Source organism: Scyliorhinus canicula, chromosome 12 (genome assembly GCF_902713615.1).
Source record: "Scyliorhinus canicula chromosome 12, sScyCan1.1, whole genome shotgun sequence".
In the NCBI taxonomy this organism is placed as follows: domain Eukaryota; kingdom Metazoa; phylum Chordata; class Chondrichthyes; order Carcharhiniformes; family Scyliorhinidae; genus Scyliorhinus; species Scyliorhinus canicula.
In genome coordinates this window covers 18742133-18761215 of record NC_052157.1, presented here as the reverse complement: position 1 = coordinate 18761215, position 19083 = coordinate 18742133, and the positions used below count along the sequence as shown (strand labels likewise).

Below are 19083 nucleotides of genomic sequence, written 5' to 3'. Positions count from 1 at the left end.
GCAGTCAATTGTTAGGAAATGTTATATAAAGATCTATTCACTTACCATGACCACTCATGTGAGGTGTGGGCACCTAAAATGGGCTCCCGCAAAGACCGCTGGGAAAAATGGTCAAAGTCAGATACAGACAGGCTGCAGCTTGCAGATACACAAAAGGCTGCAAGCCAGACTTTGCAAAAGTAACACAGGAAAAAGGCCACTGGCAGGCCATCCCGGGATATGGGCTCAAGGTGGAAATCGACAGCAAGTGGCAGACTTACGGCGGCATGTGGCACAGTAGTTAGCACTGCTGCCTGTGAGGCTGAGGACGAGGGTTCGAATCCCAGCCCTGGGTCACTGTCCGTGTGGAATTTGCACATTCTTCCCGTGTCTGCTTGGGTTTCACCCCCACAACCCAAAGATGTGCAGGTTAGGTGGATTGGCCACGCTATATCGTCCCTTAATTCGAAAAAAAAATTGGGTACTCTCAATTTATATTTTAAGAAATAAGTGGCAGACTTGGTGGCGTCTATTTCCTTATTTGGAAAGGCCTACGTGCCTCAGACACGAATGAAAATGAAAAATGAAAATCGCTTATTGTCACAAGTAGGCTTCAATGAAGTTACTGTGAAAAGCCCCTAGTCGCCACATTCCGGCGCCTATGCGGGGAGGCTGGTACGGGAATTGAACCGTGTTGCTGGCTTGCTTGGTCTGCTTTAAAAGCCAGCGATTTAGCCTGGTGAGCTAAACCAGCCCCTGGAATGGCCACCAAGACCCGCCCCACCATCAAGGTGGCAACCCTCAATTGGTTGGGATCGATCCGGGTGATCCAGCACTGATTGATGGATTGGATGCCTACGTGGGACCGCCCAAAACTTTTCAAGGATACAAGGTGCTGCGCCGCCCACTACTCGCTCTCTCGACTGCAGCTTTCCACAGCCAACACCAACGGTGACCCCTTCACCAACCAAGAGGAAGACCACCCACACCATCGGCAGAGGGACCAGAGTCAAGGACACAGACGACCAGCGACATACTTTCAGCACTGCCAGATGACAGATCTCAGATAAGGCCATATCTGTCCTGCACGTGCCCGTCACCTGGAAGTTAAGTGAAGGTCTTTCTTGTGTGTATTAGCTTAGAGTTCAACTTGCATGTGTGTGCGATTGATTAATACTAACTATTGCATTTATGAAATAAAGTCATATGGTCATTTGTCCATTGTATGCGGGTTAAAACACACTGTGGTTTCGGCGCAACAGAGGTCAATGAACAATTTTCAGCACTGTATCCAGTTCCTCAAGGCCAGATGCCTGGCATGGACCTTCATGGCTACTTGCTTCCAGTGCCTCTGCAGTGTACAGATGTAGGGCCTCTGTCTTCCTGCAGAAAGATGAGCATTCCTCTCCTTTCCACCACCTTCACAGAGGCCGCCACACTGTATCTGAGGACCTAAGAGCCCTTCACAAGGCTTGTTGCTCAGCTTAGCCCTGCTCAGAATCTCTGTCTCAGCAGCAGCAACAGCCAGACTGCACACCCCTTTTAGAGCTGCAGGCTATAGTTTTAATTGGTGCCAGCCTTGCATGCAGTTGAGCCCTGGTTGTGGGTGCAGCCACTTAGCAGCGTGTTCAGTGCTGGCCTGCGCACCTCAATTATCGAAATGAGCAAGCAATGCGAAGCTCACGGGCAGCCTGCATCACTTCCAATGATCCGCGGGGGGTAATCATGTGTCATGATCCCCATGCCTGCTAATGGGCCTTATTGATTTTTTTTCCTCCTCACAGTTTTATGGTCTTGGAAGCAAGACGGTGCCCCTTATCAGATGCAGTCACTCCTACGAATCAAAACCTGTACGTTGTCTGTGCAGTGAATGGAATAACATGTTACTGGGTTAACAATTATTGGGAACTGAATGTCCTTGGCTATAAAATGATAGGGAGCAATAAAGAAGGGAGGAGAGGTCAGTTGGTCAATTAACTACATGATTACAGCTATTGAAAGTCAAGTTCTTCCCAGCAGTGATGCCCAGAGCATTCAGTTTAGGAATGAGAAGGGATCGATTACTCGGTTGGTAGTATATTCTAGACCAATGAATAGCTGGAAGGAAATCAAGGATGAGACTTGCACTCAGTCCAAATCTCATCCTATTCTCACCTCATTTCCGTGACTTGCTGTTGAGAACCTCAAAGATAGCATGATCACTTCCAAGTCAATTATTCCATGTCACTTTCCAGCCTCCCTTCCTCCGTTCTTCCAAAGAGCTCGTCTAAAATTCTGCTGCTCATATACTTTTCAACATCCAGTCTTTCTCATCCCTATACACAAGTCTACATTGACTCAGGATTCCCCCAATGCCTCAAATTTAAATTTTTCATCCTTGTTTTGGAATCCTTTCACAACCTCAACCTTCCAACTCAGTAATCTCCTCCAGCCTGTCAAATATTCCATTCCTCTGGCGCATCTCTTCGTTCCACCACGAGACGGCCAACTACTGAGCTGCTGTGTCCCACCTGCAGGCTTTTAGACCCCACACTCCTCTGTCTTAACCCTTCTCTCTCTTACTATAGGTAGAACTTTCATAGAATTTACATTGCAGAAGGAGGCCATTCGGCCCATTGAGTCTGCACCGGCCCTTGGAAAAAGCACCCTACTAAGCCCAGACCTCCACCCTATCCCCACACCGCCACCCTATCCCCATAACCCCACCTGACCTTTTTTGGACACTAAGGGCAATTTAGCATCACCAATCCACCTAACCTGCACATCTTTGGATTGTGGGAGGAAACCGGAGGTGCAAACTCCACTTGTTGAAGGGAATTTAGATCGGTTTCCGGCAGGAACAGAATTATAATAATGTGGGGGAACAACCTTAATGTACAAAGAACAAAGAACAAAGAAAAGTACAGCACAGGAACAGGCCCTTCGGCCCTCCAAGCCCGTGCCGACTATGCTGGCCGTCTAAACTAAAATCTTCTACACTTTCTGGGTCCGTATCCCTTTATTCCCATCCTATTCATGTATTTGTCCAGATGCCCCTTAAATGTCACTATTATCCCTGCTTCCACCATCTCCTCCGGCAGCGAGTTCCAGGCACCCACTACCTCTGTGTATAAAACTTGCCTCGTACATCTCCTCTAAACCTTGCCCCTCGCACCTTAAACCTATGTCCACTAGTAATTGACCCCTCTACCCTGGGGAAAAGCCTCTGACTATCCACTCTATCTATGCCCCTCATAATTTTGTAGACCTCTATCTGGTCGCCCCTCAACCTCCGTCGTTCCAGTGAGAACAAACTGAGTTTATTCAACTGCTCCTTATAGCTAATGCCCTCCATACCAGGCAACATCCTGGTAAATCTCTTCTGCACCCTCTCTAAAGCCTCCACATCCTTCTGGTAGTGTGGCGACCAGAATTGAACACTATACTCCAAGTGTGGCCTAACTAAGGTTCTATACAGCTGCAACATGACTTGCCAATTCTTATACTCAATGCCCCGGCCAATGAAGGCAAGCATGCCATATGCCTTCTTGACTACCTTCTCCACCTGTGTTGCAAAGAGACCCGACAAGCATTTGAGTTTAAAATGGGTGAAATTCTTAGAATGATCCCAGTTTTCTTACTAAATCTGCTGCCTGCCCAACAGAGAAGGGCCTCACGACCGATCTGGTTCTGGGAAATGATCCAGGGAAGTTAGTGATCTAAGGAGGAACACTTGGGAAATAATAACCTGAAGGTAATTAAATTCACGTTTTAAATAGAAGGAAAAAAAGAGATCAAGATTAAAATGTCGGATGAGAATTAAAAACGGTTTGGAAATTGGGATGGCTGGGGGAGGGGTGGAAAGTCTGTCAAATGGTGGAGTGCAAGTGGAGGATATTTAAATGAGATGGACAAGGTGAAGTCTAAACGTATGCAGACTGGAAACAAAGGATGTGATTCATCAAAAGGCCTTAATAAATATGAAGGGGGTAACAGAGAAATGAGACACAATATATTGAAAATTGTGACGTCGGAGAAAATGATAAATAAGACTAACAGCAAACAGAAAAGCAAATACAAAGGTTTGAGATAAACATGTCGAATTGAAAGAAGCCGATAAGAAGCAAGGCCACAGAGTTGAAGGGACTACCTTGTACTTGAAACAGGGAAAATGGAAGAGATGTTAATAAGTGGAATTATAGGAGCGCCTGAAAAGGTTGTTGAAGAGAGATTATTGGAGATAAATATTCAAAAGGAAAAGGGATTGAAAAGGACTTTAAAAGTAGACAAAAAAAACAAGCTTTTAAGTACGGGGTTAGGAAAATATTCATTTTCCCCACATAGATAGCTAAGAATGCTGAAATAAAAGACCTGCTGCCAAAGTTTTTCGTGTTACATGCATCAGGACAAACACAAGAGTGTCAAGTTTTAAACCATCACAACAATGTATACTACGGGAGAACAGGGCACCTTTTCTGAATTGGTGCTTGGGGAGCCTTTGGTTCCCTCTTGCTCTTTCCATGGTCAATGCCTCAGCCAACCAGAGTCGACTTGCAAACCATCCTTTTCTTCTGTCGTCTACCGGTTTGTCCTGATGAGTGCAAGACAAAAAACTTCAGCAATACACGCATTCTGTACTGCCAAGCGACACAAATCATTTTTAGAATCTGAAACGCTTTACCACAAACGGCTCTCCAGGAAAAGTTTGCCACGTCAAATGAAAATAAATCGGACAAGTCATAAAAATTGCCTACATATAGCACCTATCACGTCCAGGTATAAGTGGCAGGGACTGACAACCAGATAGCGAGCAGGAATGTGTGGTAGGTGGGGAGGCACTCATAGCCGGTGACACGTCTCAACTCATCCCAGCTTCCTGGACAGACAAATACATCATCGGAGCCTGAAGAAAGACACATGTAATTAAAGTTCCCACTTTTCTTTTGAGTATTGTCAATTCATGTGATGTTGGCATCGCTGGCAAGGCCAATATTTGTTGCCCATACCTAATTGCAGTGGATCCGAAGTCACATGTAGTCCAGACCAGGGAAGGGCAGCAGGTGGATTGTTACCACAACAAATTATAGTTTCATGGTCACCATTACTGAGACTTGTTTTTTTTACAGTTGAATTTAATTGCCACCAGCTACCATGGTGGGGTTTGAACCTGTGGTAACCCTCATGAGGACCACAGGGCATCACTCAGTGATTTCCCCATGGGCTGCTGGAGCACGAGTTCTCATGGTAACGGACTGAGGCCACCCAGCGGTAATTCATTACTGAGCCCTTTAAACGCCAGCCCAGACCCAGACCGCATGTCCTGTAAGTTCCGAGCTGACACACTTGTATTGAGCGCCGTGGGTGCGGCTTTATTTATGAGTAGGGAGGCGTGGGTCACGAAGTTTGGGTGGCATGGATCACGAAAGTTGACCGATATGTGTCGCGAAGGTCGGCCGATTGGTAAAAGTGGGTCCCAGGGGAAAAAGTTTGAAAAACACTGCTCTAGATTGTCATTCCAGTGTCATTATCTATATTCCACCATTTTCCCCCTGATTCTAAGGTTCCACAGCAAATGAATGAATGTCCTGGCAAGTAGATGTTTATGTTGAGGCAGGAATGATAATAATAATCATCTTTATTGTCACAGGTAGGCCTACATTAACACTGCAATGAAGTTACTGTGAAAAGCCTCCAGTTGCCACACTCTGGCGCCTGTTCGGGTACATGGAGAGAGAATTCAGAATGTCCAATTCACCTAACAGCACGTCTTTCGGGACTTGTGAGAGGAAACCGGAGCACCCGGAGGAAACCCACGCAGACACGGGGAGACAGTGACCCAAGCTGGGAATCGAACCTGGGACCCTGGCGCTGTGAAGCAACAGTGCTATCCACTTGTGCTACCGTGCTGCTCCAGTACAACACTGGAATGTCAACCTAGGTGTTTTGCTCCAGTTCTTGGAGCGAGACATACAACCTTCAGATTCAGCGACAAGAGTGCTATTACTGAGGCAGGGCTAACACCAAATTAACCCTCACAGACTCACTGGCAGACATAGGACATCATGAAATGTTTTTCTTCGGGCATCCGGAATAGGCGTTAAAACCACTACCTCCTAATTCAAAAGAGACCATGCAGCTAACTGGTTCAAGTTGACACTCTGAAGTATTTACATTGTAATCGAAAAGGAGCTGGGGAAATGAGATTAGTAATTTGCTCCAGTTAGAAGGTTAGCACGACTGTCGGCTGAATGGCCTCCTACTGTGCCGTAATTTCTGTGATTCTATGATTATAACACAGGTCAATTCCCCCTAATCATGTTATCAACCAGTAGGGATCATGTGGAGAAAACGTGTGCTTTAGTCTCCTTCAAAAGATGGAAAGTATTGCTCAGTCAGATTAATGTGTACACACCAAATCTAATAGGTTTCTTTGCAGGTTGATTAATGGGCCGAAACAGAGTGGCACAGCAAGATATAGAGAGTACAGTAACAAGAAAACACTGAAGATACAATCTACAAGAAGCTAAGAAAGCCTTATCAGTGCACATTTCTTACAAAACTTCCAAATCCCTAGATTTGGATGAAATGATTTTTCATAAGAGTTGGACACAGGCAATGAAAATTCCCCACCCATTGGTTTTGGATTCCCAGTCACAACTAAAGACGCAAAGGAATTCTCTCACATCTAAGTGATCCTAAACTTCCTCAACATCTTCGACCATTCTTAAGCAATGTACAATTTGACATGGAAGCCAACATCCATTTGACAGGTAACTAACAAAAAAACATTGTTTGAAATAAGAGACAGAAATGTCTCAACTTCATCACGATACCTGTTGGGTTTTTTTTCTATCCTGACCCGATACAGAATTCCTAAATAACCCCTTTAGCTAATGGAATTTAGCCAAAAAGCATCTCCTTTTCTTTCCCGGAATAAACAGAAAAACAATAAGATGATTAATTCCTCCAGAATATGTTCAATTATCTGCAGGAACAATCCAGATAAAAGATTTCCAGTTTGAACATTCTGTTATCTACCGATCGATCTGTGCTCCTCACTAAACCTGCCAGAAAATCTGAATCATTATCTAATTTCTTTGAGACTTTCGATTGTCAGTTTTATTATTAGTGTCAGGCACAGTGCTTATGCCTCTCTGATACCAGATTGGTCTAGGTCCCGAATCAGCCATGGGTAACAAAATCATTATAGGTCCGGCCAAAGAAGCATTGTGATTTCTCACAAAGTGAAGTGTGCACTCACTGTCTAGTGCAGAGACCGATCACTTGAATCCATCTAAATTACTGGTGAAAAAGCTACAACTATAGTCTTGTCTTAGATCAGGCACACTCCATCATCTCAGCTTAAAGTTCATATCAGAGAAGCAAGGGGGTAGACATTCATCTCTGGCAGAGGCAGAATGCGCATGGGAATTGGTTGCTCATGATATGCAGTGCCTGATATTTCATGCTTTCATGCGGTCAATGGAATGCCACGTTAGGCACCGTGTGTAACAGGCTGCCAGTATGGCAGCACTTGCTTTTGTGACACGCATGAGCCAAATTTCAACCCCAAAGTCTTTCTCCTGGCTTGACATACTTTAAATTTAGTTTTAAAAATTAATTGTGGCGGAGCATTTAGATTTGGGTATCCTGGAATAAGGAAACATGTGCTCAGGTATGGAAAGTAATCAAAAAGGCCCCTTGCAAGATTTGCAATGCTAGAAACACCTCACGAGATTTAATGAAATCCCTGAAGGCATCGCGATCTGGATCTCGCCCTCCTGGGCATGAGCCAGATCTGTATATTTAAATGAGCTGTCCGTCTCATTGAGATATGCATTCGCGGGATTATTCTAACACCCGGGACCGTTCGCCGGGGCACTGTTTAATACAGGTTTCCACAATCATGCACCAATCATAATTGCACCTGGGTGGGAGGAGGGGGGTGTGCTCCCAGGCCATTGGAGACCCCCGGGTGGTGGGGGTTCGGCCAGGTTGGCATTACCAACCTGGCACCTGGGCCCTCTGGCCAGTGTCAAGGTGCCCAGATGCCAGAGGGAGTGCCAGAGTGCAAAGGTTCCAGGTTGGTAATGCCAGGGATTGGGCCTGGGGAGGGCCTTGTGAGGTGAGGGGGTGTTCTTGAGGGCCTCCCTAAGATTTGGGCAGGGAGGAGTGGGGTTTGAAAATGGTTGGAAGACGCTGAAAGGGGTGGTGGGAAAGATCGGGGCAGCCTTCCAAAATGGTGCTCCAATCTGCGAGGAGCCTCAGCTCACCAGCAGGAAATGACTCCAAGTGCAGCCTCGACAGAGAGGAACTCCCTGAGGACAAAGAAAATGGCAAAGTGCCGTTGAATAGCGAGGTGTTTCTCGGTGGCTTATAGCCCACCAAGCGTGCCCAAAACCGGACATTAATTCTTTCTGGTTGAATCACGGCTAGAGTTTCTGTTTGGTATCAAAGAATCTTGAGCATAGGTGCGTAAATGAATTTGATACACAGATCAGTCATGATGCAACAGAATGGCATTCCTCTGATCCAATGAAACTAGAATATAAATGGTGCTAAGTCATAATGCTCATTCGGGGAGCCAGGGCAGGCACAATGGACCGACTGGCCTCCTCCTGCACTGTAACAATGCTGTGATTCTGTGAAAGTGGAAAAATAAATCAAAGAGATTTCTTCAAGAAATCTAATCAAAGTTTTCAAAAACTTCAGTATTTTTGGCACTATTAATGTTTCAGCACCTGAAGTTTAGACATCCACCATGGCAGTGCCCCTGCAAGCCTGTAAGTGGCACCCTGGTAATACCAGCATGACACTGCAGCGTGCTCAGGTGGGACTACAAGGGTGCCAGGCTGGCAGTGTCAAAACAAATGACAATGTCATGTATGAATGCCTGAACGGTAAGTGTAATATATTCAATGATGAGTTGTAGGTTACAAGTTCCAGCCCATACACAGTTGGTCATTAGACACCAAGTGGTGCATGAGACTGTAATAAATGTTTGAAGTGGAATGTAGGTCTTAAGCATAGGGAAAAAAAATCCTGTTAACTGGAGGCATTAAAATCAGGTCGGGTGCAGTTCTTTCAGCTCCCTGGATTGTATATTTTATATCCCAGATCTGTGCAGAGATGGCACTAGTTTCTAAGTGTGCAATAGGTTTTGTTCACAGCGTTTTAAAACATCTACACCATGCCATATCTTTTCTCGCTCTTTCTGCAGTTTATTTACTTTTCTCTGTGTCCACGCCCAAGCTTAACCCATCAAGCACAGTGAACTCCTATAGTAAACAGAGGCCCAGATGTCTGCCACAATGGAGAGCCAGCCTTCCCGCTGTGGCAAAACTCCCAGAAATGGACGAAATTAGTCCCACCACAACCTGCCACATTTTACCTTTGTGGGGGCACTAGAATTGGGCTGGGGTTGGTGCATGAATAATTCACAGAGCCAAATGGCCATTCAAATAACACATGCCACCACAGAAGCGGGATTTTTAAACACTAGCTGCATGAATCCCGGAATGCACAGAGTAGACTAAGTAAGAGAGGTCTGAATTTGGTCAGTTATCTGGATAGCTCGAGTATCCCTTTGGGAGAGATATGGCATCCATTGGGAGAGTGAAGTGAAATGAAGTGAAGGCATCCTTGGTAGAGGTAAGACACTCTTTGCAAGAGATAATACATCCTTTGGGCGAGATAAAGCACCCTTTGGGATTGTTAGAATTAAATATGATTCTGCACGTTTTACGCACAAACTCCTAGGAACTGTCAAGCTGTCCAAGAACTGCTGAGCTGCCCAGGAACTGTCAAGTTGTCCAGAAAATACCAAACTGCCCAGGAACTGGCAAGGTGTCCGGGATGTGCCAAGCTGCCTGGGAATTGTCAAACTGTCCAGGAACTGTCAAACTGTCCACAAACTGTTAAGCTGTCAAGAAGCTGTCAAGCTGGCCAGGAACTGTCAAAATGTCTAGAAAACGCCAAAGGATACCAGATAAGTTTAAATGCAGGGGATAAGGGAAAATGGTCATGGGGTGGGGTCTATGGGGTGGCATAAGTTGCCATTGAGTTAGCATGGGGGTGTGAAGGACCACAGGATGGATAGAGGACATGGGTTAGCATAGGGGGTATGAGGAGTGATGGGGGTTGGTGGGGGGTTTGGCTGGCAGGTTGGCACGGATGCGGCACATGGAGCGTATGGGTGGGGGGGAAATAAGGACCAGAGGAATTTTTTTTTAATTTGACGACAATGCCAGAGCACAGAGACAGATCTTGCGTCCAGCACACCTCCACATCCAGAAGCCTCCATGCTTGTTCCAGGGTCACTCACCCTGACTCCTATTTCAGCCTGCTGCCAACGACCAAAACTCCGACCTGTGGACGGCGTTTTATTTTTAAAGGTAGGGTTCACCGAGCTGGTAAATCAGCAAACTTGCCCCGTGGACGGGAATGTAGGCCAGACTCACATAGTAAAACACAGAATAAATGAATACTACACCCTCTTCACCGAGAGCATATTCTGGCGGGGGTGAGACGAGGCAAATAGCTTACTCTTGCCAAAAATTGGGCAGGCGCATTTAATCATGGGAATTTGAAGGATAGGCAGATCTCCAGAATTTTTTGCAGGTCGAAGGGTCTGGAGCAGTGTTTGAAATTCAAAAAGGCGGCATGGTGACGCAGTGGTTAGCACCGCTGCCTCACGGCGCCGAGGACTCGGGTTCGATCCCGGCCCCGGTTCACTGTCCGAGTGGAGTTTGCACATTCTCCCTGTGTCTGCGTGGGTCTCACCCCCACAACCCAAAAAAAGCACAGGGTAGGTGGATTGGCCACGCTAAATTGCCTCTGAATTGGAAAAACATTATTGGGTACTCTAAATTTATTTTTAAAAAATAAATTCGAAAATGCTAGTTTTGGCAACGCAATCAATCGCAGGACACTGCAGAAACTGACAACTTTCAAAGGTTTTGGTACCTGCTTCCTCCATCCCTGGGACTGCGGAGGGTGCACAGTGAACCTCCTGCAACTGAGGTGGGGGTTACACACACGCTGTGAATATTTTGACAAACCTTACCCCAAGTGAAGGGCTGGGTCTGGGGACAGGCTACCCATGGTTGGGCAGAAGTTCCTCTCTCACATTTCCACTATCAGTGTAGGACTGGAGGAAATCAGCATCTATTCTGTTTACACATTTACCATGCAATCAACATTGATAAAAGTCAGATATAAATATTAATTTTAGGTGCAATCTAAATCATGGATTTCAGCTGGCTTTCCTTGTCCCTAAGGAGCTGTGGTATCTTCAGATTTCTGTTGGTCCGTCATTATTCTATTTTTGCTGTGTTAGACTGTTACTTGCTTTGCATTATTAATAGGCATGCTCATACATTAGTATTATTTTCTCTTGGCTAGCAGGCACTATTTCTCATGAGTTAAGGCAATATTTGTAGAGACCTAATTCCACTCTCGCCCCTTATCCATAATTCTTTACTAACTGGCACTTCTTGGCGTAATCTCCAAGGAGACAGGCCTCCAGAGCATTCACTTGTCGGCACTAGATCACCGGAGAGCACTTTCGCCCCAGAGGCAGGGTTTGGGTTTAGGTCCCACACCAGGGGCGGGATACTCCGACCCCCCGCCGGGTTGGAGAATCACCGGGGGGGGGGGGGGGTGCCGTGAATCCCGCCCTGCCGCTCTGACGCAGGCTGCTGAATTCTCCGGCGCCGGATTTCGGAGTGTGGGGCTTGGGGATCACGCTGCGCTGGTCGGGAGCCGTTGGCAGCGGCCCCCCTGGCAATTCTCCGGGCTGCCAATGGACCGAGCGACAGTCCGTTTTCGGACAGTCCCTCTGGCGTGAAATGGACATGGTCCATCACGGCGGGACCTGGCTTGTAGGCCGGCTAGGTGAGTCCTCGGGGGGCGGGGGGCTCTGTAGGGCTCTGCCATGGCTGGCGTGGAGAAGAACCCCCTGCGCATGCGCAGGAATACGCCGGCCGGTCAGCGCATGCGTGGAACCACGCCGGCGGTTCTGCGCATGTGCCAACTCGCGCCGGCCCTTCGGCGCCCAGGTTGTTACCATCACGTTGCTGTTTGTGGGAGCTTGCTGTGCTCAAATTGGCTGCCGTGTTTCCCACACTACGCAAGGAAATGTTGTTAATTGGCTGTGAAGTGCTTTGGGAGGCCCTGAAGGTGCTATATGAATGCCAGCCCTTCTATTGATAAAATCTGGCAATTGAACTCTGCGCACGGTGTGAGATTGTCATTTAGACATGATTAAAACATTCACACAGAGCACAGCATTAACTAGTGTTCGCCAGGCCTCAGAGCTCCTGTTGGTGGTTAAGAGCAAGTAATTCAGCGCCCAACACCTTCAACCCTCGTCTTCATGATATAATATTCAACACACAGGAAAACTGTGAAAGTTGGTTATATGTTTAAGTATGCCTTTAAGCTAATTAATTCTTAAGTGCTGATCGACAATCTGCTGTGTGAACTGCAGAAAGCCCCTGTTACACCTGTGCATTTAGGGTGTTGCTCAGTGTCTCTCAATACTGTACAAGTGCTTGGTGCACCTCACTCGTAGTATGTAGGACAGGCACTTTATACACCTGTCTAGCCCTGTTGGTGCAGGTACTGCATGTAACTGACCAACCCCACATTGAACAGCCACTCTGTGTACCTGATTAAAATAATGCTATTCAGGCACCATATGCAGCTGACTAAACTTACATTTTGCAGATCTGTGCACCTGGTTGGTTTCATACCTTTGACACCTACCAGTCAGTAGCAATCTTCGCCAGAATCTGATGACTATTTCTTTGTCACCAGCAGTGAAAATGCAAGTTATTCATAGAATCATAGAATTTACAACGCAGAAGGAGGCCATTCAGTCCATCTGCACCAGCCCTTGGAAAGAGCTCCCGACCCAAGCCTACACCTCCACCCTGTCCCCGTAACCCAGTGACCCCACCCAACCTTTTTGAAATTAAATGAAAATGAAAATCGCTTATTGTCACGAGTAGGCTTCAGTGAAGTTACTGCGAAAAGCCCCTAGTCGCCACATTCCGGCGCCTGTTCGGGGAGGCTGTTATGGGAATCGAACCATGCTGCTGGCCTGGTTGGTCTGCTTTCAAAGCCAGCGATTTAGCCCTCTGCTAAGCAGCTAAGACAGCTTTGGACACTAAGGGCAATTTAGTGTGGCCAATCCGCCTAATCTATACATCTTTGGACTGTGGGAGGAAACCGGAGCACCCGGAGGAAACCCACGCAGACACGGGGAGAACGTGCAGACTCCACACAGACAGTGACCCAAGCCGGGAATCAAACCTGGGGCCGTGGATCTGTGAAGCAACTGTGCTAACCACTGTGCTACCGTGCTGTCCAATGTTCCACCTTGACTAATAAAACCAGGATTTAAATCCAATTCGTCTGATGATTGAGGAGCAAGCTGGTTCCAAAATTATCTACTTCGAAATGAAAACACCAAATATTAATAGAAATTGTTGTAAATAAAAAAAAAAATACACTGACCAGTCCAGCGTTAGCATCTTGTTCCGAGCCTGCGGGTCTCAAATACCATTTTAGGGTTAAATGAAATCCTGTGAGGTTTTTTTTTTAACAAATGCGCATCTTAATTTTATGTGAAATGCCTTCTCTTTTGACCCAATTAAATCACGCTCCAGCCACTGCATCAAACAGATAATTGAAATGTGAGGGCACATTATCCGAGGGTGAATGTCTATCCTGGAGGGTGGAGTCAGTCTGGCAGGTTTATAGAGAGTGTTCCCGTACATTGAGTGTCGCACCTTCAGTCACTGGTATTTTGACAGATAATTAATTTCATTGTTGGAACTAATCAGAGATGGGTTCCAAATTAACAAAGGAAATCGCAAAGCTTGATGGATTCAACCCTAATTATAAACCATGACCTCATCGCGAAAGAACAGTTGTGTTGTACATTGTTCAGTCCAAAAAAAAACTGATAATATGACAGAGATAATGTTCCACTTGCTTGTATGGAGCAGTAATACAACATAACCTTGACAAGCTGCATATGGCTTGTTCCCATTTCCTGATACAGGACGGCAGCTAATGGGTCACCATGAGCCAAACGCGGCTGTTCCCAATGCATGCATTATTTGATCATGCCTCCACCTGTGGCTACAGAAACACCTAGAATCTCCACAGTTGCAGAAGGAGGCCTTTCAGCCCATCGAGTCCACACCAACCCTCTGAAAGAGCACTTTACCTTAGCCCAAATCCCTACCTTATTCCCGTAACCCCACCTCAGGACAATTTAACATGGCCAAACTACCTAACCTGCACATCCTTGAACGGTGGGAGGAGACCAGAGCCCCCAGAGGTAACCCACGCAGACACAGGGAGGGCGTGCAAACTCCACGCATATATTTACCCCGAGGTCGGAATTGAAGCTGGGTCTCTGGCGCTGTGAGGCAATAGTGCTGACCACTGTGCCACCGAGGCACCTGTTTCAACCCTGCTGTTAAAGAACTGGCAGAAATGCACATTAAGGAAATATGGTTTCATTCCCTTTGAGGTATTCGTTGGTTTTCCACGCCTGCCCGTTATATATTTTCTAAATTAAGAAGTGGGAAAGTGACCTGTGCTGTTAACCCCAAAATCCAGCCCCACTTCCCCCAAGTCCAACAAACTGCCTTCGCCTGCTCCTATCCAGGAACTCTGCCAAATGCTTGCTCACCATTTATAACAGTGCTTTCTGCAGCAAGTAAGGTGCTTTTTTCCCCAGAATTGCAAAATCTCTGAATCATTGTGTGCCTGCCTTCTACAGGTGACAAAGACAGCCACAGACCAAACAGAGCTGCAGTGCCCACATCAAGTGCAAAGTCCTTTGGTGACAGACATGCGTCCCAGTACATGCTGCTGTACTTAGCTGCTGGAAGCAGAAACTAAAGCATTTTGGTCATGAGCACATTTTCATCAATAGCAGGGATAGGTGGACAAGGCAACTTTGCCAAGGAGATACAGCAGCCATTACTGGTGTAGTTAGAGTGAATGGGCCAGAATCCTTTTCGCACATTTCCTAACCTGGGAGATGCTGATGCAGGATAAAAAGAGGAAAAGAATACTGCATTTCACAGCATTGGCCTAGCCTCCCTGCATACATGACCTACGAAAACTAAATCTATTTGATAAAGGGTCACATCTACACCTTGCAATTAACTGTCACGTTCCTTAAAACCGCAGTTGATTCTATTGTCAAGGTAACGTCTCAATGCAAGTCGTTCTCGGGTTAAGATTCACACCATCTTTCCTCATCCTTGCTGACTGATTAGCGTTATTGCAAAGAAATGGAAAACGATCAACATTTGGCTTTTGAAAATCAGCCCAAATATCTCTTTTGCAGAGGTCTGAAATGTTCACATCACCAGAACCTTTCTCATCAAAGTGCAGATGCATGCGGAATATCTACAAGTTAGAGTTGTCCCGTTGTTTATAAACAAACAACAATCCATTATCCCGCAATAATATAGATTTTTTTTTTTACCATGCAAACAGACCTGCGGAACCTCCAAGGTCTTGACTTCACAAATTTTACCGAGCTTGTTCAAACTCTTGTGCATCATAAGGATGTTTATTTAACAACAAAAAAAGAAATAAGCTTCTGGGGCCATTGATGTTTTCGGTCCCTCGAGTAATAGATTGTGGAACAGTGTAATCTTTATTACCTCAGCATCTGAATTTAAACACTCAACTCCTAACCCTCTATAAACCCAATCTAAGCTTGGGATGACTTACATGTAGTGAAGGTGAGGATTTTTGGCAAAAGCTCGTGGAGCGATCGACCGAAGTCCTGAATTTATGATTGTCCTGGAAATGAAAACAAATGCAGGAGGTTACAAGCGCTGCATGCTCATAACTGTGATTTATTACACAGCCGATCAGATGGGCGGATTGGATAAGCCCTCAATTCATGGTCATTTGTATTCTGTACAAATTAAACATAGACAGGGACAGTAAGACAACCAAAAAAAAAAACAAACTCCAACATTTATTAAAAATGAAAAGTACCTTTTGATGAATTCAGATCAAAGAGATGAATAGATTCTTTGTTCAGTTTTTCTTCAGATACATTACACAGACAGGCACCTTAGGTTAATATTAGTACACATCTCACGTAGCCGAAATGAGCCATCATGTTCTCAGTGAAAAGCAGGGAAGTGGGGCAGTGGATGGATAAGAGCGCCAAGTCTCCTGCTGCTTCTCATAATGCAGCGGACACATTGATCATCTAATATTCTCTACGTTCACTGCAGGCAATATTTTACAGAAAGAGGTCTTGGGCAAGCTGGGGGCGGAGGGGGTTGAAATTGGGTAGTTGGGATTCCCTTCGGGTTCCTGCCCCCCCCCCCCCCCCCCCCCCCCCCAATGACCTGGTTGCTATGCTGCGCCAGGCAAGGCCTAGTGCGGGAAGCCTCAATTAAGGCCCTTAAATGGCCAATTTGCAAAAAAAATTATCTATGGGATATGGGCATTGCTGGCTGGCTAGGCCAGCATTTATTGCTCATCTCTTATGTCCTCCATTTCAGAGAGCATTTGAGAGACCATATTGTAGATCTGTATCTGTATCTGGAGTCACATGTAGTCCAGACCAGGTAAGGATGGCAGATTTCCTTCCCCAAAGGACATCAGTGAACCAGATGGATCTCTATGACAATTGACAATGATTTCATGATCGTCATTAGACTTTTAATTCCAGGATTTTTATTGAATTCAAATTCAAATCTCACCATTTGCCATGAACCCGGGTCCACAGATCTTGGCCTAGGGGCGTGATCTAACTAAAAAAATATATAGAGTTCACACTGGGTGGTATCTAACGTTAATGAGGGCACTTAATGATATCCCACAGGCTTCACACGGCAATGGCTGTCCTGCTGCTGATTCACCAGGACCATGCCCGACAGCTTCCTGCTAATGAGGAGGAGCTGCACTTAAACCGATGCCACAGAGCAAACCCCAAGACAGCAGGCAGCCATGCCACTGGGCATACCACCTGCACAATTCAGGGATGCCGACCTGGCCAGACTGATGGATGGGGTCGAGTACAGACTGTTCCCACCCTAGGGGGTCGGTGGACCAGCCACAGGGCTGCCAGTGGGGCCTGTGAGGCAGAGTCAGCTCGGGGTGTGTCACCAGGAGGACTGCCACCCAGGAGCTCAACAACCTCCAACGGACAGCACGGATGAGTTGCCATTGGCCCCCTGGCATCGGTCCTGCCTGCTACTACCGGAGGCCCCCACCACCAGCCCCGAAGACACAGCGCCAGGCACCGCCCCACCACCAGCACTATGCCAGAACGTGCCCCAGCACACCCATGAATCTCCATCACACCCCCACCCATGCCCAGCAGTGGTGCACCCATCTGATCCCACCATGCTCCCACCCCACCCCACCCTACCCCCCCTTCCCCCCCCCAAACCACCCCATCCACAATGCTTGAAGCTTGCAGCTCATGATGCTCCCTATGTGTCCCTGCAGGAGAACCTGGCCCACAATAGAAGGTAAGGGGCCCAGACAGGCGGCGGGTTCTGGAACTCAGGGCCCTCACTCCCTGTGAGGAACAGCCTGGAGGATGGAGGGGTGGCCCAGGACACATCGGTAACCAACATCGAGATTGGCCCACGCGCAGAGGTAAGTATCCATTAGCCTGCACCCAGATTAAGCTGCCAAATGTGAGTTGTTCATGCCAGGATGATGATCTTTCCTTCCGGCTGACTACATGTCCATTCTCCCTCAGGAACTCCATCTGATGGGAGCCTTTTGCAGGGGATCCTGAAAGTGGTTGTGTGTCTGGCTGACATCTTAATAAAGGAGGCAACACCCGAAGAGCACAGTGCCAATTTGGATGAAGTCCTGGGGAGAGTCAAAGTAGGTGGTGTGGACCTGAAGTGTGAGCTTCCCATTCCACAGGCGATCATCCTGTCTCTGAATTTTCTGCCCATTTCATCAGCCTATATCAAGATGTGGACTGACAGGGACCTGATTTTATTGAAGGTAGAAAGGATGGTTCTCCTTGGCTGGCATTTTGATAAGTCAGACCAAGTCAGGCCCTACTTGCAGCATGGGGATGAATTTACCTGTGAAGAAGGGGTTCTTTTTTGAGGCACAAAGTGATAGTGCCACCCCCAGGGTGACGGCCACTTCTCCAGGAGACGCACAGTGCACATCCTGGCCAGACCAAGATGAAGATGCTGGCCAGGAGCTATGTCTAGTGGCCCAGGAGTGACAAAGAGATGGAGAGTATAGTCAGCTGTTGTGAACATTGCCAGACACAACAGACCCTTCCACCCACAGCTAAACAACACCCTTGGGTGTGGCCAGGCTGTCCATGGACCAGGCTCCACATACATTTTGCGGGGCCCGTTTATAGGAATGATGTATTTCATTGTTGTGGACGCTCACTGAGAATGGTTGGATGTCCAACTTATTCGTCCGATGACTGTGGCAGCCTCCGTTGACAAGTTGCGACAAATTTTCGCAATACGCCGCATCCCAGATATTGTTTCAGACAATACACCGCTTTCACAGCAGAGGAGTTTCAACTCTTCATCAAGTCTAATGGGATCCATCACCTGTGTGTGAACCCCACCACCCCACTTCAAATGGGTTGGCGGAGCGAGCAGTCCAAACCTTTAAATCCTCAAACAATGAAGCAGTCCGACCAGCCACCGAGCAAATATTTTACTCTCCAAAAACACAACCTCGCCGAGTTCTTGATGGGTCGATACCTGAGGACCCGTCTTGACATTGTTTTCCCAAATTTGAAGGGGAGGCCAAGGGGGACAGGTCATTTGAAGAGAAGAATTTAGTTTGCGTCCAAAACTGCAGGGGGTAGGGCAGCTTGGGTACTCAGGAGGGTTATTGCCAGGTCTGGTCCAATGTCTTATATGATTGACCTACAGGACAACGAAGTGTGGAAACATGTCACGGCCTCATCTTCGGAGTCAGTGAATTTGCCAGCCCTTAATGTGAACTCGGTTGCTTCACAAATGGAGAAACCAGTTGCAGCGCTCAGCAAGAGTCCGAAAGTCCCCTGCTAGACTGACCTTTTGAACCTGGCCTTGTCGTTAATTCTGTTTAACTGTACATAGT

General features: G+C 46.9%; 1 protein-coding gene across 1 annotated transcript in view; it reads right to left on the bottom strand.

Annotated features, from left to right (window-relative positions):
• The window catches only part of LOC119974515 (NT-3 growth factor receptor-like), a 917203-nt gene that overhangs the window by 652917 nt on the left and 245203 nt on the right, over window positions 1-19083 (bottom strand). Inside the window, exon 3 of the mRNA XM_038813455.1 lies at window positions 15727-15798. Within this exon, the coding sequence (XP_038669383.1) occupies window positions 15727-15798 (72 nt within the window). The remainder of the gene's footprint in view (window positions 1-15726; window positions 15799-19083) is intronic.